The sequence below is a fragment of the Sminthopsis crassicaudata genome, chromosome 4, assembly GCF_048593235.1.
Source record: "Sminthopsis crassicaudata isolate SCR6 chromosome 4, ASM4859323v1, whole genome shotgun sequence".
NCBI classification, from domain to species: domain Eukaryota; kingdom Metazoa; phylum Chordata; class Mammalia; order Dasyuromorphia; family Dasyuridae; genus Sminthopsis; species Sminthopsis crassicaudata.
Window position 1 is genome coordinate 412,805,060 of NC_133620.1, and position 24,827 is coordinate 412,829,886.

The following is a 24,827-nucleotide window of genomic DNA, read 5'->3' on the forward strand; positions in this document are numbered from 1 at the left end:
TTCATCAATCCCAGATTTGCCTCTGAAGTCAAATGAATCTAATCCCTTCTCCACAAAACAGCCTTTCAAAAACCTGAAGGTAGTTACCAGATCAAGTAAAGTTGTATATTCTCTAAGCAAAACATCTCTAGTTTCTTCATATGATCCATGTATGATAGATATGGTCTCCTTTACCACTTTGCCATTCTCATCCAGATGATCCCTAGCTAAGCAGTGTTCTTCCTTGAAGCATAGTGTTCCTAAATGAATGCAACATTTTAGTAAGGGTCTAATCTAAGAAGAATAGAATGAGATTAGTAACTCATATAATGAACACTATGTCTCCTTAATGAAGTCTATGTTTGCAGGAGCTTCCTTCATTGCTGTTTTATACTTTCTCATGTTGAACTTAGAAGTCCTTATAATTCTCAGATTTTTTCCTATCTTGCACTTGCAAAGTTGTTATGTTTTCTTTTGTTTTGTTTCCCTAATGGACAGGAATCTATTTGTGGAAATGTTTTATTAAAGATGGATCTCTTATATGAACTGATGCTGAATGAAATGAGCAGAACCAGGATCATTATACACTTTAACAATGATATTGTATGAGGTTGTATTCTAATGGAAGTGGATATCTTCAACAAAGAGAAGATTTAATTCAGTTCCAATTAATCAATGATGACAGAATCAGCTACACCCAGAGAAGGAACACTGGGAAATGAGTATAAACTGTTTGCATTTTTGTTTTTCTTCCCAGGTTATTTTTACCTTCTGAATTCAATTCTTCCTGTGCAACAAGAAATTCAGTTCTGCACACATATATTGTATCTAGGATATACTATAACACATTTAACATGTATGGGGCTGCCTGCCATCTAGGAGAGGGGGTGAAGGGAAGGAGGGGAAATTTCCAAATAGAAGTGAGTGCAAGGGATAATGTTGTAAAAAAATTACCCATGCATATGTACTATCAAAAAAAGTTATAATTATAAAATTAATAAAAAATAAAGTATTTAAAAAAAGAACAAAAAAAAAAAAGATGATTCTCATCATTCTTAAATGTTGAGATCTGGAGATTCTGTAATCCAAAGTATTAGCTATTCTCAATTTCATGGTTTCTGAAAATATAATTAGCATGTTCTTATCTAGAGTATTCCCTGGGGCAGTTAGGTGGTAGGGCAGATAAAACACTGAGCTTGAAATCAAGAAGACCCAATTTCCTGAATTCAAATCTGTTGTCAGATATTTACTAGACATTTACTTTACAAAAGTACCTTTGGGCAAGGTACTTAATCCTCTTTGCCTCAGTTTCCACATTTGGAAAATGAGCTGGAAAAGGAAATGGTGAATCTATAAAATCTTTGTCAAGAAAACTCCCAAATAAGATTATTAAGAGTCAGACATGACTAAAATGAGTGAACAACAAAAGGGTATTCATAAAGATATCCAGTAGCATAAGATTCAATAGAACTACTGAGGCAATAATACTACAGATATCCTTCCAACCAAATAGCAAGTAATTATCATTAGTAACAGCATTAAGAACATTTTATAGCACTTTAATGTTTGCCATGCATTTCATTTTATATATGCCTATATATATATATATATATATATATATATGTAGTGTGTGTGTATACATACATTTGTAAATATACATCGGAATATATTTGTGTATATCTATAATTATATATGTATGTATACATGTTTACATGTGTGAATAAATGTGATCCTTACAACCTCTCTAATGAAATGTGTTTATTACCCCTTTTTTTAAGTGATTTGCAATGGGATTTGAATTTACATGTTCCAGTATCCACATCTATCATTATAATCATTATTCTCCCTAGTGAATCATTATTTTGGGAGCTTTACATTTCTATTGTTTAGAGAACAGATTAGTCTGACCTTTACAAATCTATGATCAGTAATGTGTTCTCCAGGTATGCCTGGAAGAGTATTAAGAAGTACTAACAAACTATTCAGTGACTACATGATCAATTCTGATATGAAATAAAATTGTCTTCTCATTACAGAAAATAACAAGATAAAACAACAAAAAATGGAATGTATCTTTGTCTACTCTCACATATACTGTCTTTTTTTCACCCAATTGATTACAGTGCCTGGAACCAGGGTAACTTTAATATGTGGGTGTGGGTTTGGAAGAATAAGGTGGTTAAAGATAAATTCACCTACAGAATCATTTCAAATGAATTTTGTGTGGCAAAAGAGTTATTATAAAATAACATTACTCCTAATGTTTCTTCCTTTATAAAATTTTCTTCAAAATTTATTGCATATTCTTTTCTACACAAGCTTATTGGACAATTTGAAGAATTCTATCATCTTATTGTATAAATGCATTTAGTTTAGAATATAGTTGAAGGCAAATTAAACACTACATGTTTTAGAATTTTAAGAATGTCTATAAAAGTCTAGTTAATAAAAGTACAAAAAATGTCAGATTCTCAGTTCTCTATCAGTTTTAAACATTATTATTTATTTATTTTTATCTAAAAGGAAAAACACATGAATTGAAACTGAGCATTATTTCATGGTTTATGGTTTCCTGGTATGAAGAAGGTCCATTGAAACAATTCATCACCCATTTAACTTATCTTGATAAGTAAAAAAAAAAACTTCTTTTGAATTAACCAACCAAACCCATTAAACTACATGAATACAACCTAGTTAATCAATTTGGTAAAGAAGCCAACAGGAAAAACCATTGGATGAAAAGAAACTCATCTACTCAGGAAATGAATTGGGATTTATCCAAAAGATCAATCACTACCTGTGTACTTGGCTAAAATATCACCAGTTTAGATTTAACCATAACAATGGTAAGGTCAGCTTAGAGAAAAGTCTAGAAAATCCACTGAGATGGAATTGCCTATGAGGAAGAAGAGTATCATCCCCTCAACCCCTTAACCAGAGGAAGAGCTCAAAGTCAGAAAATTTTGTACTTTCTCCAGACATATTTTAGGCGAACAGATGGTAGTGCTTGTTTCAAAAGCCAAAGGAAAACCAAATACATTGAATAAAGGAAGTTTCAGTTTCCTTCCTGTTGTTCTGTCATTTTTCAATTGTGTCTGGCACTTTGTGATCCCATTGAGGTTTTCTTGGCAAAGTGACTTATCCAGGATCACATAGCTAGTAAGTATCTAAGACCAGATTTAAATTCAGGATGATTGATGTCTTCCTGAATCAAGATCTAGTTTTCTATCCACAGAACCACCTGAACCATCCCCATCTGTATTCTGCAAGGAACTAAAAGAGAAAGTTACATTATGCCTAAAGAGATTATAAAGACTAAGCTAAAAGAAAAAAGGTCCCATAATATAGTAAGCTATTATAAGTTATCTCTTTGCCATATATACTCTCAAAACTTAGGGCCAATTTCCCCTTAACTTTATGCACTTGTGGGAAGATGTGTCTAATGACATGGGGAAATATTTTGAACCAACTATTCATTTTATAGAATGTGGGGAGGTAAGGGGAAAAATATGGAACACAATTTTTTTGTAAGAGTGAATGTTGAAAACTATATTTCCATGTAGTTTGAAAAATAAAAATATACTTATTAAAATATTATTTAAAAGTATTATAAAAGAGATCAGGTGAGGTTAACTACCTTTCCTGATATTTCCTAATTTTTGTTATACTTGAGATAAGGCAAATGTTTTCATGTTGCTACTCTCCACCAAAACAAAACAAAACAAACCAAAATAAAATTTCTGTTAGGGAAGGGTTTTTCTTTTTTCTTTCTTTTTTTTTTTTTCTTCTCATTTTTAAACTTCTATTCTTTGATGTTTGGTGTATTATGCATAGTAAGGGCTTAATAAATGCTTGTTCAATTGAAACTGAATTGAATTATTCTGAATGCTATAGTATAGATGAAGATCAATTCTATAATATAATTTTACAGTAAAATTTCTTTGTAGCTCTTGAAGGAGGAAAAAGGAAAGCTGAGAATTTGAATTATTTTTTTCTTTTTATTTATTTATTTATTTATTTATTAATTTTATAATTATAACTTTTTTTTTTTTGACAGTACATATGCATAGGTAATTTTTTTTAGAACATTATCCCTTGGACTCCCTTCTATTCCCAGTTTTTCCCCTCTTTCCCTCCACCCCCTCCCCTAGATGGCAGGCATTCCCATACATATTAAATATCTTATAGTATATCCTAGGTACAATATATATGTGCAGAACCAAATTTTGTTGTTGTTGCAAAGGAAGAATTGTATTCAGAAGGTAAAAATAATCTGGGAAGAAAAACAAAAACAAAAAAATGCTCACAGTTTACACTCATTTCCCAGTGTTCCTTTTTCTGGGTGTAGATAATTCTGTTCATCATTGATCAATTGGAATTGGATTAGCTCTTCTCTATGTTGAAGATTTCCACTTCCATCAGAATACATCCTCGTACAGTATCATTGTTGAAGTGTATAATGATCTCCTAGTTCTGCCCCTTTCACTCAGCATCAGTTGATGTAAGTCTCTCCAAGCTTCTCTGTATTCCTCTTGTTGGTCATTTCTTACAGAACAATAATATTCCATAACAATCATATACTATAATTTACCCAACCATTCTCCAATTGATGGACATCCATTCATTTTCCAGTTTCTAGCCACTACAAAAAGGGCTGCCACAAACATTTTGGCACATATAGGTCCCTTTCCCTTCTTTAGTATTTCCTTGGGATATAAGCCCAGTAGTTGCACTGCTGGGTCAAAGGGTATGCACATTTTGACAACTTGTGGGGCATAATTCCAGATTGCTCTCCAGAATGGTTGGATTCTTTCACAACCCCACCAACAATGCATCAGTGTCCCAGTTGAATTTGAATTATTTTTAATTCATATCTTATTCCAAATAATATAATGAGGCCCTCTTGATGTCCTATTGTTCCATAATGTACTAATATTAAAGATTCTACAGCCTTATTCTTCGTCATATTTTTTTTTCCTTTTCACAATATCAGATCTCATGTCCTCTAAAAATGTCCCCTTCCTTTCTCTACTCACCTAAGAAAAGATAGTGGCTCTCAAAACTTCTAAAATTCTGTGGAATTTATCATATAGATATGTATTCTATTTTGGATCAAATGAGACAATATATGAACAGTGGTTTAAAAACATTTAAAGAACTACATATATATTGGGATTATTTTGTATGGTTTATTAAAAATCTGGTAATTAATAATGAAACAGTAAATATTTGTGATTTCTTACCAATATATTTGAATACTCTTAGGTTGTTTAAATAGGCCAACAAATAATATCATGAAATTTAAATTGTATTATGAAACCACTGTGAGACACAAAATAGCTAACTAATAATTTTAATATGACACTAATTTCTATTCTATGACTATAGTCTCCTAGTCTATAGCACATAGAGAAGCAGTTCAGTATAGTGGAAAACATATTAAATTCAGAATCAGAAAAATAAAGTCAAATATTATTTCTGATAATTATTATCTATGTGACCAGGAACAAGTAAATCAAGTAACTTCCCTCAGCTCCTCTTTCCTTATTTATAAAATGTGGGCAATAAAGCCAGTAATCACATACCTGAAGGGTTGTGGTAAGGCTCAAATAAATAAAGTGCTTTGCAAACCTTAAATCACTGTGTAAATGTCACTTATCATATACTCAGCATTTTAGTTATAGGTATATCATACTTCTTAGCTACCTTTCTAAGTTCCATTTATTTGAAACCTTCCAAATTTAATTGGCATTTTTAACTGATGCTAGGATATTGTGCCTGAATATCATATTATTATATGATTATAATGTCATCTGACATTATAAAATTGTTCTTTATTATAAAAGGGTGATGAAATAATCATTACAAAAATCATTATCATTCTCAACCTAAATATATACATACATACATATATATATGTGTATATATATATATATATATATATATATATATATATATATATATATATATATATAAAATGTAAGAGAAGAAATGCTGATTTTTTGCTGATTTTTTTTCCTTAGTGGTTTAAAAAAATAAAACTCCTAAATGAAAAATCTAAATTATACATACTATTTGAATACTGAAGATTAGAAAGTTTATTCATTCATAAGGCTATGTAGACCTAGGGGGGAAAATTCAGTGTTAAATCTCTACATCTTTTCTTCATAAAATAGTCTCTCTTGTGGACTTTCCTTCTTACAATCAAGATCTGTATGAAGCCGTTTCTGTTTCTGTTGATTTATAATATAAATCTATACAGTGAGGTCAATCACTTTGTGGAACACTAGAGATAACACAATTGGAAAATAAGACACTCAATTGAGCTTTGCTATAAGAAAAAACTCTGTTTTCAAACAGTAGCGATTTTTCCAAAAAATTAAGTTCAAAATTTGACTACTCACACAATACACCTACATTTGGTTAAGGAGGTTGTAAGGCATTTGGGTAGGGGAAGGCTCAAGACAATTTTTGTACTCACAAAGATGGAGAAATGGCTGATATTTGGGGCACAGAAATTCATTCTTGTTCTTAAGTTTGCCCTAGTACATTTTGAATGTCTCTTTGTAATGAAACAACAACCCTACTTTTTAAAATATTAGTTAAGCAAATTATGACCGCTGATATGTCCTTCTGGGCCAAAAGATTTTGATACAGACCAGTTGTGTCTTCTTTCTTTGTTAGGAGAAAATAATTCTGGCTGCATTTGAAGAGGTTCATCGGAATCACAGAAGCTTAGAGTTGAGTTGGAAATGACCTGAGAAGTTCTCTCCTCAAAGCCCTACCCCAAAACAAATCCTTTATCACTTCTGACTCTTGGTCATTAAGCCTTTACAGGAAAACCTCCAGTGAGGTTTATCTCTGAAATAACTATTTCTGATTCTGATAGCTCTAAATTTTAAAAAGTTGTTTTCCTGATATCAAGATTAAATTTGTCTCCAGAGTTTCCAGCCACAACTTCTACTTTTGTCTCTGTAGTACCAACCATAAATAATCTATTTTATCTTCCTCATGGCAACTTTTCAAGTACTTGAAGGCAGCCATTATGGCTCTCCATCCCCTAAGTCTTTCCTTCCCTAATATAAACATCTACAGTTGTTTCAATCAATCTTTATATAACAGGTTTCCTCCTGCCTCAGCCCCCAACTTTGTTGTTCTCTTTCGGACTTTTTCTGAATTATAAGTATTTTCTACACTCCCAGTTATGAATTGCATTTTGTTTGAGCAGCACTGTTTTTAAGTTTGAAGAGATTCATCACCAGAAACCAGTTTATTAGCTAATTCTATAGAAAAGTTTATTAAAGAAAAGAGAAGTTGTAATCTGAGTAGTAGAATACTGTTGGCAACACAAAGGGAGGGCTTTTGAAATTACTGAACCAGTGAAGTTAGGCCTATTTCAGCCTCTTATTAAAAAAAAAAAATTAAAAAGTCATATTTCTATTTACCATCAACTTTTTGAGTATTTTCAATTACATTTAACTATGGGATTTCAAATTATTTGATATTTTTAAAATGTTTTTGGAAGAGATGGCTGTTATTTATTATATTAGCATAGATTTCCCATAGAATTACTTAGCATATAGGCTGCTAGAGATCTCTTTATTCACAGTTACAACTTCTTCAGAAATAGATGTATCTATAGACATCTTATTTTGTCTCTTAAAAATAGAAGAAATCATGATAGAAATGATAGAAGAAAAATGGATTTCTTACTGCTTCATGGCATCTGGTTCAACTGGTGGTATAGTGGCTAGAGTACTATGCCTCCTGGAATTACGATGCCTTCTAATATGACCTAGTCAGGTCACTTAAACCCATGCTTTCTCATCTATAAAATATGAAGAGTAATAGCACCAACTTTTCAGGACTATTGTGTGGATCAAATGAGATAACTGTAAAGTATTCGACACAGTGCCTGAAACATAATAAACTCTATATGTTAGCTATTATTCTTAGAATACATACACATACTATGTATCCATGGTGGAGAATCAGATTTAAATATTAACAAAGAATACAGATTTCAGGTGATTATCTCAAATAAATATTTCCTAAAGGTTTATTTTCATATTTGAGTTATGTAAGAGTGCATATAATTTAGAGAAACAAAGACAGAGATTCAGAAAGAGAGACAGATACAAAGAGACACGCACAAAGAGAACCATAAGTGATCCTCTGTGGGACCTGAGGATGATGAAGGTACTCAAGAAATTGCTTGAGGTAGATGAGGTAAGGAGAGATAGTAAAGTCTCCAGAAACTATATGTTTGTTTTTATTTTCCCTCTGAGGTAACTACAAACCATAGGTTTCTGGAGAATGTAGATATCCTTAATGGGAGTGCAGGAATCACTAGAGAGTAATGAAAATTATGTCAATTTTATGGGCTCCTGTGAGTCCCTTATGTCTCTTTTGTATTTTATGTGAGATGAACTCAGTGCTGCTCTCAACACCCAATTTGCATTATAACTTTGAATGCTTGTAGAAAATTGGTGGACCTCTTTATACACATCTCTGCAATCCTAATCAGAAGCTTTCTTTTGAGGTTCCCAAACCAAATTTGAGGGTAGTCAAAATAAGTCAAAGAATTATGATTTGAGGTAGGATAGGAACTGTCCTTTAAATTAAAGCAGTCTGTGTAAATCCAGAGCTTATTTCTGGTAGACTGAAAACCAAAGATAATACATATTATAGTTCTCTTTTTCTTCTATCAAAACAAGAACTTCCTTACCCAAACACAAAATTATTTACCCTTATTCAAGTGCAGGGGAAAAACACACTATTTCAAAGATGGCTTTTAAATTCTGCCTATTTTGAGTAACCATCCAGATACTATACCCCTAGGTAAGAAATGTCTCAGGCAATATCCCTCCAGTGCATATGAAATTAGAAACATCATCTACAGGGATGAAAGAAGGAAAGAAAGATGTAGAAAAAAGATGACAATGACAAATATAATGCTGGTGAGTAATTTAGCTTTCTTGTAAATCATTCTTCTTTCCCATTTGAAAGAAGAAATTACTCTAAACTTGTGGAAGACAGGGGAAGACATTGTCAAGAGAATTGGTTTGTAAACATGGCAAAGATGTCGACTGAACATATCACCTGTGTGAACAAATGACAAACATCCAGTTCAAAGAAGAGTTGATGATAAGAAGGGCCTTTAAATAAAGGCACTCAAATTTCTATAATGTAGAAGTCAAAGTGGTGATACCGATTACAGAAGCTACTCTCAAGATTGAGAGTTAGCATTGTAACAAATTGAGTCAAACTTTTCTGCTCAAGGAAACTGGAAAGTTGATCAGTAATATGCTATAGTATATAAAAGTGCTCTTTATCATATATAAATAAATAATGCTTCTAAAAGCCATACCATGGTGCTGAACTATGTCCAAAGCAAGGATCTGAATATTTATTGTCAAATCCAGTATTGTTCTGTGATTAGAATAGTTACTATAAAATGAATAAAGATGAGAAACTTTCATTTCACTCCTAGGAAAAATTCCATAGGCTTTAGAAATATAGTAGCCATAACCTGATCTAACCTAAATTTCAAAATTTTGTCAAATTGTACAATCTGGGAAATTAAAATTTTGAAATGAGGGAGAGAGCAAATACATGGTATAGTAGATAGAGTACTCATCCTAGAATTGGGAAGACTCATCTTCCTGAGTTCAAATCCTCCCCTCCCCAGGGGATTTTTGTATTTCCTTTTCCATTTGGTCAATTGTACCTTTTAAACAGTTGATTTCTTCAGAAAAATTTTTGTAAACTACTTCCACTTTTAGGCTGTCTTTAACAAGTTTTTGACTTTTTAAATAATTCTCTTGCATCATTCTCATTTCTTTTCCCAATTTTTCTTTTACCAATCTGATTTGATTTTTGTAAATCCTTTTTAAACTCTTCCAGGAGCTCCTTTTGGGTTTGAAACAAATTCACATTTTTCTTTTAGACTTTGCATGTAGAAGTTTTGAAGTTATTGTTTTCTGAGTTTGTGTTTTGGTCTTCCCTGAAACCACAGTAACTTTTATGGTTGGGTTCTTTTTTGTTAATTAATTTTCCAGCCTATGTCATGATTTTATGTTAAAATTGTATTCAGTTCCTGTATTAGAGAGGTCATAGTCTCAAATGTCCTGCAAGGGAGAGTGGGGTTTCTTTGTTATCCTGTACTAGGGGTTAGTGACTGCAGGGTTTTGCCATTGGGTTGAGTGGTCAGGGCTGGCCCATGGATGATCAATTATGGAAAAATCACTGCTGATCTGAAATGGGGTCATGGGACTTTGTTTTTGGGCCATGTTAGAAACTGGGTTGTGCCAGAATTCAGACCAGGATGACCTCATCACTAGGCTGCACTAGGGAACTATGGAACTTCACTGCCATTATTTCCCTAGTATGGTATTCCTCAGTCTAGCTGCTGAGTCTATCCTCTTACTCCTAGCAAAATAAATTCTCCATTATAGATTTTCAAATACCTGAATAGAGTCATCATGTTTTTCTTGATTGCTTTCATCTCCTGGCTAACATTTCCAATTTCTTTAACAAATCATCATATAACGAAATCCTTTCTAATTTCAATTCCTATGCTCTTAGAAAGTAATTCAATAAGCCAGGAATATTCTAATGAGAGCCTGTAATTGAGTGGTACCATTAAGAACAGAGAAGAAGGTACAGGTGTAAGAAAACTACACAAAGAAAATTCGAAGAAGATAGTTACAGAAAGTGTAAGAAATGTGACTATGGGAAAAGTCAAGTCACTGAGATTTCAAACATGCTAGACGAAGGTCATGTTGCTATCTCCAATAGCAATAGTGAAGATCATATACTCAATTTGAGATATGATGATTTTAATGTGCTGTTGAAACATTCAGATGGATATTGCTTACAGGTATGTCTGAAATTTAGGAGGGTTGGATACATAGGATAATTTAATTTAGATCAGAAAGATTTCAGAGATGTAGTTCAAAGTGAGTCTCTGAAAGTGGCAACTAAACTTAATTTGCTGAGCTGATATTCAAACCCAGGCCTTCTGATTTCTAATCTCAATACTTTCTAATACTCCATAGCTTTCCCCAATTTCTAAGTTAGTTATAATTTGAAATTATATGAACTCTTTCAGGGTCACATGGGAAACAGACTCTATAATAATAAATAAAACTCCCAAGCTCTGACAGGGCTAGGGAACCGGAGGAAAATGTCTCATAGAGTGAAACCTACTTGAAGACAGGGATCATTTCATTTTTGTCTTTGTATTTCCTACACTGAACACAAGTAGAACAATTTGCTATTGTTCAGTCATTTTTTCCAGCCATATTCAACTCTTTGTGATCCTACTTTGAATTTTTTTGACAAAAATACTAGAGCAATTTGCCATTTCTTTCTGCAACTTATTTTACATATGAGGAAAGTGAGCCAGATGGAGTTAAATGATTTGCCCAGAGTCACACAGCTTATAAGTGTGTGGGGTCAGATTTGAATTCAAAAATCTTCCTGACATTAGACCTAACATTCTATCCACTACATACTTAGTGGCCCAACTAGAAGATAGAAAGTGTTTAATAAATGTTTGTTGAAAAATAATGAAATTATTTTCACAGTGAATCAAGTTGTAGAAACTTCAAAGGATCTCTGTGTCTAAACTAACTAGTAGATAGCAGAGACAGGGTGAAGGACTTCTGTTGGAATAATGGTTTTCACCAAATATCTGCTTCAAACTATTTTAATACTCAGCTGTTCCAGAGACAAAGATAGATAAGAAAGCCTAACTTTACTCACTGGGCAAACTTGATATTAGACAGCATGGAATGCATTTTTTTTTATTTTATAAAACCAAAAATGACATCAAAATAGATGGTGGTGAAAAATAGGGGCAATTCAACCTATCTGCAATAATAGAAAGCACCTGAGAGAGCACTGATTGCTTGCAAGATTTGGGAGATCTATTTCTGCCATGTGTTGTCTCCCAAAAGACAAGGCTAACATTTAAAATGTGGTAGAATCCTAGAGTACAAAATGGAATGAGCCCTAATTAATAAGAATGGGCATTAACAAAAGATTCTAATGTTCTTAAAATACAATTAGGCATTATGTATAAATCTACTCTATTGTTCTTCTTAAGTTGTTGTAGAAAATGCCAAATATGATTACAATATATGTATGCAAAACATGTAAACCAATAATTTTCCACTTGTAAAAGCTTGATTCAAAAAGCAATTTAGTTTATAGTTTACTTAAGCTTCGCAACTACATTAAAATATGATAGCATATACACAACGGCATGTTAACAAGATTACCATAACATTAAAATCATAATGTGGCACTTCAATTATGGATACTTAAAATTAAAGCTAATTCTCACAGTACCAATTTTTTATCTCCTAAATAATTTTAACTATTAGCTGCTCATTCAAAGTCAGTATCTAAAAATAATTGGCACTCTATGTTAACAACTGAGCTTTGTGTAACATTCTTTGGGAGTAAAACAAAAGAAATTTCTTCTTCACAAACCTTTAATACAGACTTTGATGCCAAGTAGAAATGTAAATTTCAATTCTATTTCATCTTCAGTTCAAATAGCTGTGGTGCTATTTGTTTTACCCCTCTCTCTCTCCAAAATAAATGAAATAGTGATACCCCACAGGCCAATAATATACATTCCTTCAGAAGCTGAAATTATCCCTCAAATAGTATCAAATTGCCATGAAAATGGCATATTGCAATGTTATTTTAGTTTGTCGGTAAATAACATGGCATTTTTAATATGAAATGACAACAGGTTTCATAAGTAAACAATATAATTCTTTCCTAGGGCTCTACTTCTTTTAGACTGGTGTTTTGCATTATTTAGATTGAATATTGTTTAAATTAATCTTTATCACATATAAATTCTATTATGCAACCAGATTTGCTTGTGGTTGCTCTGTAGATTAAAAGACAAGTTGAGATAATAGAAAAATTATGAAGAAATAGTCTTCCAGGTACCATTGCATGAATGTGTATATGTGTATGGACATGTGTATATTTGCACACATATGAATACATGTATGTGTACTATGTGTGCATATATTGCATTAGGTGTGTATGTGGGAGAGAGAGAAGCAAATATAATTTAATTTAACAAACATCTTGAAGTACCTCTTTTTTGTAAGACCTCTCCTAAACTCTGCTTGAGAAGCTTATATTTTGGGGCAGCTAGTTGATAGAGCACCAGTCCTGAAGTCAGTTCAAATCTTGTCTCAGATAATTAACACTTCCTGGCTGTGTGACCCTGGGAAAGTCACTTAACCCCAATTCCTTGGAGTGTGTGTGTGTGTGTGTGTGTGTGTGTGTGTGTGTGTGTGTGTGTGTTAGAGAGAGAGAGAGAGAGAGAGAGAGAGAGAGAGAGAGAGAGAGAGAGAGAGAGAGAGAGAGAGAGAGAGAGAGAGAGAGCAACGAGCTTATATTGTCCTGGATATAATATGACACTTAAACAAGAAAATGAGTACAAAAGAAGTAAGATCTAATTCAAAATAATTTTGAGAGGAGAGAATATTCACAATGGGGAATAAGAGAAGCTCTTATGTAGGAGATGATGTCCCAGCTATTCCTTGAAAAAATATTCTAGGAGTTCTTTTCTGAGGTGAGGATAAAAAGGCAGGACATTCCTGACGTGATAGATCACCTCTATAAAGGTACAAATTTTGGATATGAAATATCACTTGTTTGAAAAAGTTAAGGATGCTAGTTTGACAGTATAGAAGAAAATTCTAAACTCTTTTTTTAGGCACAAACCTAACAGAAAAACAAACAAACAAAAAAAAACAACAACAAAAAAAAAAAAACGAGGTTGGAGGCCAGATTGCAAAGGTGCCTAGCATAAACAGCTTTCTCATATGGTTGACATAGGGAACCTTTGGGTCAAGTGAAGTCAATAAATGGAGTGATATTCAAGATTAGATTGTGAGTAGAGAAGAAAGTGAGGTAATCTGTTGGAGAAGAAAACACACATTTAGAAGGATTGGCTACCTTTTTATCTGAAACTGGCATTAAGTAGATGTGATATAAGATGAAAAGTAAAAGAAAAAAAAAGTAAAAGAAAAAAACAGAGAACCCATCACAAAATGTAAAATATAAGGCTAGATCCTCTGTTAAAAGATTAAGGGAAGAGGTGATAGAGGAAGCTTGAAAAGACAGGTATGGTATAGTTACTGTGGCGAATAGGACGGTGATTTAATTAAGTATGGAATGATTGCCTTGCTTAAGGGGTGGGGAGAGGGGAAAGGGTAAGAGTGCAGATGAGATTAGTTTACATAAATTTTTAAAAGATCTAATCTCCACAGATTCATGTATTTCTCAAATTCTTTTTTAGCAAAAGAGTAATAGAAGTGAAGAGGAAGATAATGGGAATAATTCATGATTGGATTTCTGGAAAGCATGATTGGGATAGATTTCTATAATTTATCAAATGAACTATTTCAATATTATAGTTTATCAATTGTTTACCAAATTTTGAGTCTTTAGAAAATATATGAGATTATGACCTATGACTTGGTTTAACTAAGTTTCTTCCAACTTTGATGACATTAAAGGATTATGGACAGACCTACCTTCTCTTTACCTTTTTATAACCTAAAGGGAATGTACAAGATTGCAATACATAAATGATTTTTTCTCTGTCACATAAATTGTAGTATAAGAAACTTTGTCAAAATTCTCATAATTATTCAGGTTTTTTTCTGAGGTCTGAACCAATTCTTGGGAATAATAATAATAAATACTCTTGGTTTTTCAACCTCATAAGTCTTGCTTTGTGATAAACAAATATTTTGCAATAGCTACCTACCACCTGAACCCAGAGAGGTGATTTTTGTTCCATAACCATTCTATCTCTTTAAAAAGCAATTGCTATCAGCAGTGACACTGAGTATTAGAAGTATATAGTCTCCTTATAGGAGACACTTAGTTTTCAAAGGGTATTATGGAGTATACCTATTTCAGAGCCTACAGAGCCAGATTTATCCCATCATGAACTATGGCAATATAGCCCTAAGAGGAAAGAATTTCTTGTAAGAAATGGAAGTACATGCTTTCAGCAGAAGTTAAATTGTTACTAGTTTAAACCAAGTAAGAAGTGATTTCACTTTATCTTTTTTTTGTTTTATTTCCAGGTGTTGCAATAGAGTCTTGCACTTAGTAAGTATTTATCTATTTGAATTCAATGTCATTGGGTTGATTTAACAATTACAATAAACAATAATTAAAAACTATGCAAAATGTATGTACTAAAGCTTGAATCTATTGATTTTAAGTATTATTGGTTCACTTGCATCTTCCATAGTAATCCCTGAGTCCCCCCAGAAAGCTAAAGCATGAGGCTGATATGCCTCATTAAAATATTTTCTTTAATAAACCACTACCACTAGAAAGCATTTGAGTACACATAATACTATGTTGCTTTCTATATAGTTTATAAACAGCAATATCCTAGAAGGCAATGACTGAAAATATTGATATCTATTTGTTGACAATTAATCAATTTTCTACTCAAATATACAAGGTCCTTTTCTAGTTCTTATGAATACATAAGCATACAGAGGTCCATTGTTATTCTTTGCAGTTACTGTTTGATATTTAAAATCTCTTCCTTATGTAGTTGATATTATAAAAACTTGAAAAAATTATTAATAGTCCTTGTCTCTGACTCTAGGTCAATTTCAGATTTCATTCATCTGAGGGGTAGACATGCCAACTGTTTTATTGGTGTCAAGAAATTGAAATGGGGAGAGATGAGGGTTGACAATTAAAATTAATATTAAAGGTTAATGCAAGGGATTTTACAGCAATACTAGTAGACTGACTCAAAGAGTGAAAACCTCCAGAGGAAAAATATCATAAAAAAAGTGATAAAAATAAGATGGTGTCTTAAAGTGGCTAGATACCAGAAAGGGACCAACCTTAATAAAAGAACAAATTAGTTTTCTTAAGGAAAAGAAAATTTCGTAAAGTACTTAGCTTCTTGAAAATGAAAACGTTAAGTTCTTTTATATTTCTGAATTCTCTAAAATTGGTTTTAGCATAGTCATCTTTATATATACACACACATGCATACACATATATGAATGTATATATAAACATATATATACACATATATGTGTATATATGTGTGTGTATATATATATATATGTATGTATGTATGTATTATGCATCTAACACTCTATCTAAGAAAATATATTCCTAGACAGAGGCCTAGATGGAGAAAATACAGCACATACCTGAAGAGCCCAGCTCTTCAACTCAATATTGCCATCTAGTGCTATAAAGCTCAAATCATCGACAGGGTCAGCCAGAGGCTAAATCACAGCTCTGAGAGGATAGATCTAGTTAATTCACCCTTTGCACAACCACTTGAATATAATTTCTTTACTGTAAAATAAAATATTTTCTGAGTTTTTAATCTAAAATTCTGATACCTCAAAAGTTTTTTGGTTTTTTTTTGTTTTTGTTTTTGTTTTTGTTTTTGTTTTTGCTTTTTTTAGTAACCTAGAATTGTGCTCTTATTGGATCTGTAGTCTCAGAAGAAACTTGATGGTATTATTGGGTGATAGGTTCAGAGATAGAAAGGAATTTGGAAGATATTCCTCATTTTAGAAATAAGGAAACTGAGGCTTACAGAGATCAAGTGATTTGTCAATGATTACTAGAATTTGAATCCAGGCTTTTCTTACTCCAGGTTCAACAATCTATCACCCTAATGGATCTGTTTTGTTATTGCTGTTTGTAAGATTCCTTTGCCAATAAAGATTAAAATTATTTTATATATATATTTTTTATTTTTTTCCAGAGAACTATCATTTTCTTTTTTTCATATTTAATATACTAGGCAACTTAAGAGTATTAGAAAGAGAGATGGACTTAGAATCTGAGACTTAGATTTGAATAATATCTCAGATATTTGTTAGCTTTGTATCCATGCATGTCACTTAACATTGTACCTCAAGGTACTTCATCTGGAAAATAGGAAAAATAAAAAAGTAAAACACTTATAAACCTTAAAAAACATGCAAGTATAAGATTATTATTGCTGTCATTATTCTATTAAAGAATAGAGGAGAATATAAGAAATTAAATTCTAACTTCAATACTACAATTTTCTGAGCCCGTAAAAAACTATAGCCTACTTTTTTTCTTCTCTCCTGTGGTAGAACAAAAAAATCTCAACATTGTTCTGTTCTGCTCTGTTTTGCAATGTTTCTTTTAGGCAATAATCTTTGCTTGCTATAAGATGTCTTCTTCCCTTCTCCTCTTAGGAATTTCTCCCTCCTCATTTGGAATTTTCAAACTAGAAATACATAGTTTTGTAGCCAATTTTAACCTCTGTATTTGTGAAAGAGAATCAAACATGGTTCTCTTCTCCATTGCATATATTACTATTTTATGTGGAACAGAATCAGTAATCACCACAGAACTCAAGGAGTATGGAAAGCCTAGAAAACTCAGACTGAAGGGTTCGAGGATACCTTCCATTGGCCATGCTTGAAGATCATCATGCTCAATACTAGGATCCTGCAACTCCTTACCATTTGGAGATACTTGAATACTTTGCTCTGGGTTTACATGACCCTATTATTATCTTGCTTCATCTTGTTCCTCTGCTCATATAATTATCTCCTCACTCTAAAAATTTAAAGTAACATTACTTATATGAAACAAAATGTATTCATGATGAAGTTACTGGAAGTACAGCTTTTTACTATAATTGGCCCATTTATTTTTTCAATTTTAATCTCTAAGTTTCATTAAGGCAGCCACAGCAGAGTAGCATACAATCTTAACATGTTTTCTCTCATATGCTAGTACCACTAGAAAGTATTTTAAATGCCTAGAGAACTATTTATAGAAAATGCTAGACCCTAGAATGCCACAACCAAGAGTAAGGACAACTATCATCAGCAATTAAGCAAGTATCTATCAATAAATGAGCCAATTTTGGGTACTCTGAATAAACATACATTGTCTATGGATTTCAATTTACTCTAATTGCTATTTTAAATATATTTTTCATTTCCTTGAAGTTTTAAGAACTTTAAAAAATATTGTCATTTAACCAATAATTGCCTAATTGGTCATTTAAGGGTTAACTAATTATCCTTTTATGTGTCATTAGAAATGTTGAATTATATTGTTTTCATCTTAGAAAGGTATGTAGGTCACATGGACCAATAATCTACCCATGAAATAAAATTCTTGAGAGTAGGCATTTTTCAGTATTTTTATTTGCATCTCCAGGGTTAGGATTATATCTGGTGTATGGCAGGTACTTAATAAATGTTCTTTGAATGATCAATTAAATGATGCAAAGATTTTTTCCTTTCATTTTCCTGTCATTTTCATAGAGAGTCATTGGGTTTCTTATTAGACATTTCTAGGAATACAGGGCTCATTAATGTAAAGGCAGTCAATTCCATTCATAAATATAATGCTCAAAAAATGTGTCCTCTTGTGGTTGCTGCTCCTGTAGTTATTGTCTGTTCTGTACTTGCAAATTAATTGGCTCAAGTGTGGAAATACCTTTCACATTGAACAAAGCTGCAGAAAAAAAACACTTTCAAAAACAGGTTTTTTTTTCATTATATTAAAGAATAGATCCCAATAATCAGAGAACATAAAAGTTGGAATATCACTAGGATTTACATTCAATTTCCATTATACAGAATTTAGTTAATAGAGAATGATGATGTTTATGATGAGGAGGTCACTAATAAGAATGATGAAGATGATAGCATTTATACAGCACTTTAAGTTTTTTAAAGCAAGGCACTTTACAAGAATTTTATTTGATGCTCATGACACTCCTGGGAGATAGATGATATTATTTTGTCGATTATATAGGTGTGTTGATAAGATAATATGATTTGTTTGAGGTTATAGAACTAATAAGTTTCTGAAAATACCAAGTAGTAATATGGGATTTGAATTCATCTTCTTGATGCCTAGTTCAATACTCTTTCTACTCTTTACCTGTCATTCACCATGTACTTTTAACCCCTTTGCCTTCTTTTATTCTATATGGTTCATGAAAATGTACACACTATAAAGTAATGTTATTAAGAAATAGTAAAAAACAAAGCAAAAAAAGTATCATTTCAAACAAGTATCCAAATATTGTAAAGCCATACAATATATTAAAAATGTTTGAATTATTTGTTAATTTGACTTATCTAGTAATGAAAATATCCAACTTAACTGTAAATATAATCTCAACTATGGGTCTGATGTTGGAGTTTTTCCATAATAAGAACTACCTGGAGAGAATATGATAAAGGGTACCTTCTGATGTAATTTATAAAATGGTTTAAAATAGTTAATTAAATGAATAAATGTATAAAAGAAACAATTCCTATAGATATCCCTTAGGGATGTTTTCCCCTATTTCTACTGATTTTTCCCCCTTCTTTGTTCTTCTTCCCTCATTTAATCCATTTTCAATAATTCTGTTTCTCAACAATTGTTTTCTTTGGGGTTCTTTAATTCTTTGCTCTAACGCCCAAGTGACAGCATTTCATTTCAATTTTATGTGTCTGAATTTGTAGATGGGTGATTGAGTTGTATAATAAAAACATTAGTAGATACACAGTAGTTTCCTAAAATAAAAATGTTTATTCTTGACTCCAAAAGTTGCAAATACATGGGGATGATAATACTGAAAAACAAATTTATTTTATAATTTTTGTTGCCAACTCAAAAATTATATATCTTATGTTGATTCTAGATTTATTTTTATGAACAAACTTTATCTCTGTATATATGTGCTTTTTATTCAAAGATACAGTTTCATTTGTGTATTCAGGTTTACTTTTCCTTTCCTTTTTATTAGTAAAGACATTAACAACAACAACAACAAAGGTTCACTTGCTCCAGCTGGTAATTCCTTCCTACAAGCAATATATTATTCCTCTTTTTTGTGACATCATAATCATCTATATAGAAAGTACCATGTATCTTTGTGTAGAAGCTACTGTTTCCATTAAATTTAATTACCTCCCCCTGTGGTTTTAAATAGAAGTGGCTTCAAAATGAGGGCAGCTTCTATTAAATTTAATTACTTTCCCCTGCTGCTTGCATGGTAAAAGGGAGGTTACTAAATGAGGGCAGCTTCTAAACTAAGGTATATGGTAACTATGTATTATTTTAAATGGAATAGAATCTGAACTACTTCACTGAGCATTTAGTTAGATAATCCTTCTATTTTAATTTTTTGTTCATTTCCTCTTTAACCTCAAAGTTTAAGGGGAAAAAAGATAAGGAAATTTTTTTTTAAAAAATCATTATCAATTCTTCACACCAAGTAAACACTTATAACCATTTTAAAAATAATTATATCATATTTCCAGAAGTTTTTTTTTTTAGAAAATTGATTCACCTGTTCCATTTTCTAAAATCAAGTAATGAATTTTACTCCAAACCCATTTAAAGTGTTTCATATGTTATTTTTTCTTGAGTCCAATCAACTATTATGTTTTTAACATACTTTACTAAAAGTTACTAGAAAACTCCCCAAGTTCATGAGAAATAATAATGATGACATTCACATAAAACTTCTTACTGTAAAACTTTTTTACCCCAAAATATTATACCTGTAAATATATAGAACTACAAATAGAGTAAAAACAAAGCAAAATATTTAAAAATTTTAATGAGGGGAAAAAAAAAAACTTTTTTCAACTATTTGAATATGACCCTATTAAAGTCTAATAATTGAAAATACATAACTATTTTTTTTTAATATAAACATAAATTAATAATACCAAGTCATTGTACAATCCCTCCAACACAGGCAGAATTTAGATGAACAATATTTTCATTCATTCACACAGTTTAGTATAAATATAAAACAAGACACCCCTTAAGCATTTTAAGTCACAAATTAAACATTTACATTTTTTACTGTGCAGCGAGGCTGAACATTTATGCAGCTTCAAAACCAAAGTAGAGCCTCAAGGGAAGCCTCTCCACTGACAAATTAATACCTTAGAGAACAGAGCTGAATGGTGGCAATGAACTCATTTGTTCCCCCAATAATGAAGAATGACTTTTTCTTTACCACATCTGTGACTGTTGCCATGGTGACCCAGACTTACCTCATTGCTTCTCGAAGAGCTCCTCTCTCACCAAGAGTCGTGTGCTTGATGTCATCAAAATTATTTTCTAGCTTTGGACAGGCCTATGATATATGAAAGCATGACATGAATTGCTATAACATCAGAAAGAAAAAGTATCTACATGCTTCTATCTGCAAATATAATTAATAATATTCACTATGAATTTATACAAATTATGCACACAATTTTAATTGGATAGGATTCATTAGAATTGACAGTGAACTCAGTAACCAAATAGAAGTAACCTATGATATAGTTGTCATGGAAATCATTTTATAAGTATTCCAAAATGTGGTAGACAGAATGAATATTTAATAAAATGGTAGAATTTCTAGACTATTTTGAGTACTAACAGATGCTTTCTTCATGTGAACTAAACTAGAAATATATACATGAAAGGAAAATCAATACAAGATTCTGGACTCAAAACAACAATCAACATTCTAACTTCTGTATCAAACCCATACCAAGATCAAAATGTATTCATCTGGAGGGAAATTATAGAAAGCAACCCAGCCAAACTCTCCTAACATTCAACTTTAGACAACTTTAAAATAGTTCTTCAAATTGAATTTTGGTACAGCAAAGTCAGCAGAAGGTCAGAGTGAATCATTTTTTCTAGCCTAAGACTACTTAGAAGATTGGCAAGAGAGATCTGTGATACCAGGGTATGGGACAGGCTGAACTTCAGACAGGGCCTTAAAGGCAGCTTTGAAAGAAGCAACAGCTTTTGGAGCTCTCAATCCAGAGATGATAAAAAGGTTTGATTTGTACAATTGGTTAGAAACAGATTATAGAGGACCCTTTGCTGGGACTGGGCCTGGATGGCATTAATTAGCAACTCTATTGCCCATAAGCAATTCTGGGTCATAATTCCAGGATGGAGAGAAAAGCTTTTCATTAATCACAAGGGAAGAGGGGGTTTTGATTGCAGTACCAAATCAGAGAGGAGTACAAGTTCTTGTGGATGCAGAAGAGTGGAGGACTTGCTCACAGTCCCATCCAGGGCCAAGAAAAGCACTAGCACTTGAAGCAATGGAGGGATCTTCCTGTAAAAAGCCCAGGGTTTAGGCCAGGAAAGCAACGACCACATCTTTTCCCATATTACATCTTAAAAGCACTAATATTTTGCATTGAACGCAGGTATATGAAAAAGCCTGAAGCTAAGGGCAATGCTTCTTTACTTCAAGCAGAGACCAGCTTAAAAAGAAATTTGAAATCAATAAATAGATTGGAAAAAATTAACAAACAAGAACAACAAAGAATCTGATCATAAAAAGCTACTATGGTAGAAGAGAAAACCAAGACACAAAATCTAAAGACAACAATGAAAACATTTACAACCAAAGTCTTAAAGGAAAACAAAACAAAACAAAACAAAACAAAACAGTAATTGAACCTAAGCCAACAAGAAAAATGGAAGAGTTAAAGAAAGGGTTAGAGTGATGGAGGAACAATTTTTTTAAAAATTAGAGTGATGCAAGAAAAATATGAGAGGCGAATTAAAATTTCTTATAAGAGTTAAAAAACTGAAAAAAATAAAATTAAAAAAAAATAGGCCACATGAGAAAGAAGTATTGGATCTCACTGAAGAAAATAATTCCTTAAAAACTAGGAAGCTAATTCTATGAGACCTCAAGAAATAATAAAACAAAGTAACAAAAATTTTAAAAAGAGAAAATTTTACTTATTAGAAAAAAAGACCTGAAAAATAAATCAAGGAGACATCATTTAAAATTCACATGATTACCTGAAAAGTATAATTAAAACAGAGGCTAGACATATTTCAAGAAATTATCCATGAAAACTGCCCAAATATTTTAGATCCAGAAGGCAAAACAGAAATTGAGAGAATCTGACAATCACTTCCTAAAAGAAATCCGAAAATGAAAACTCCCAAGTAATGTTGTAACCAGATTCCAGAGCTTACAGGTCAAGGAGAACATATCTAAAGGATACAAAGGAAAAAAAAAATTCAAATACTTCAAAGCCACCATCAAAATCACATAAGATTTAGCAGCTTTCATGTTCAAGGAACAGAGAACTTGAAATATTATATTCCAGAAAGCAAAGAAACAAGTATCAGAATCAAGAAAAACCTACCCAGAAATGCTGATTATAATCCTTCAAGGGAAAAAAAAAAATAAATGTTTAATGGAAAAGAAGATTTTCAATCATTCCTGATGAAAAGACCAGACATGAATAGAAAATCTAACATTCAAACACAAGATTTAAGCATAAAAATATAAACATTAAATAGTGATTCAATAAAGTTAAACTGTTCACATTCCTATATAGGAAGATTATACACATAATCCCCAAGTACTTAAGACTACACAGAAGGCATGGGTGTGAATCACTTATATTGAGACTATCTCAAAATAAATTGGAATTAGAAAGAGAAGGATGGAAAGAAGGATGCAGGGAGAGGCATAATGGAGATTAACTCACCTAAGAGACACCAAAGAAGATATTTAATGTAGATAATAGTGAGATTTAAGCATTGCCTATTCACTCACTATCATTAAAATTAAAGAGGGAAGAAGATATATTGCATATATGTATCACGGTGTTTGCATATGTGCACTCATACAGACACACACACATACATATACACACTCAGTTGTGTATAGAAATATGTCTTAACCAATAGAGAAATAAGAGGGAATAAAAAGAAATTAGAGGGATCATAAAAGACAGGGTAGATTAAGAGAGGCAATGATCAGAAGCAAAATAGATTTATGAGGAAAGACAAGATAAAAAGAGCATTAGAAGAATAAATATAAGAGAACAGAAAGTAGGAAAATATATAGTAATAAGTGTGAATACAATTGAGAAGAGCTCATCCATAAAACAAAAGCAGCTAGTAGAATGGATTAGAATCCAGAATCCAACAAACAATAGTTGAAATACATACACATAGAGTTAAAATATGGAGATGAGATACAGACACACACAGAGGCAGAGAGACAGAGTGAGAGAGAGAGAGAAATGGAGCAGAACCTATCATACTTTAGTTGAAGTAAAAAAAGGCAGAAGTATCAATCATGATATCCTAACAAAAACAAAAATAGAATTAATTAAAAGAATATAAAGGAAACCATATTTTGAGGAAAAAATACCATAAACTGAAGTAATATGAAAAATTTCATAATGTTTTTCTGATAAACACACCTTTTCTCAAATATATAGAGAAATGAATCAAATGTATAAAAATGAGAGCCATTTCCCATTTGATAAATTGTCAAGGGATATGAACAAACAGCTTTCAGAAGAAATCAAAGCTAAAGTCATTTAAATAACTATTGATTAGAGAAATATAAAGTAAAGTAATTCTGAGGTTACTACAATCACATTTATTAGAAAAAACAAATGCTGGAAGAGATGAAGGAAAATATGTTCACTAATGAACTGTTGGTGGAGTTGTAAACTTGTCTAGCAATTCTGGAGAAAAAAATGAAACTATGGTATAAAACGATGCATATCTTTTGACCCATAAATGACATTACTAAACCTGCATCTCAAATATGAACAAAATTATTTATAGAAACTGTGAAAAACTTAGCTATTCTGATAAATGCAATGATCCAAAGTAATTCCAAAGGACTGGCGATGAAAAATACTATAACCTCTGGAGAAAGAAGTGAGGAAATTTAATTCTGAAATGAAGTACAGTTTTCTCACTTTATTTTCTTTTTTTGTTCTTGTTATTGTCAT

General features: G+C 31.8%; 1 protein-coding gene across 1 annotated transcript in view; it reads right to left on the reverse strand.

Moving 5' to 3' along the window:
• DPYD (dihydropyrimidine dehydrogenase) overlaps positions 1-24,827 on the reverse strand; it is a 956,758-nt gene that overhangs the window by 788,528 nt on the left and 143,403 nt on the right. The window contains exon 3 of the mRNA XM_074262758.1: positions 21,090-21,172. Coding sequence (XP_074118859.1) covers positions 21,090-21,172 — 83 coding nt within the window. The remainder of the gene's footprint in view (positions 1-21,089; positions 21,173-24,827) is intronic.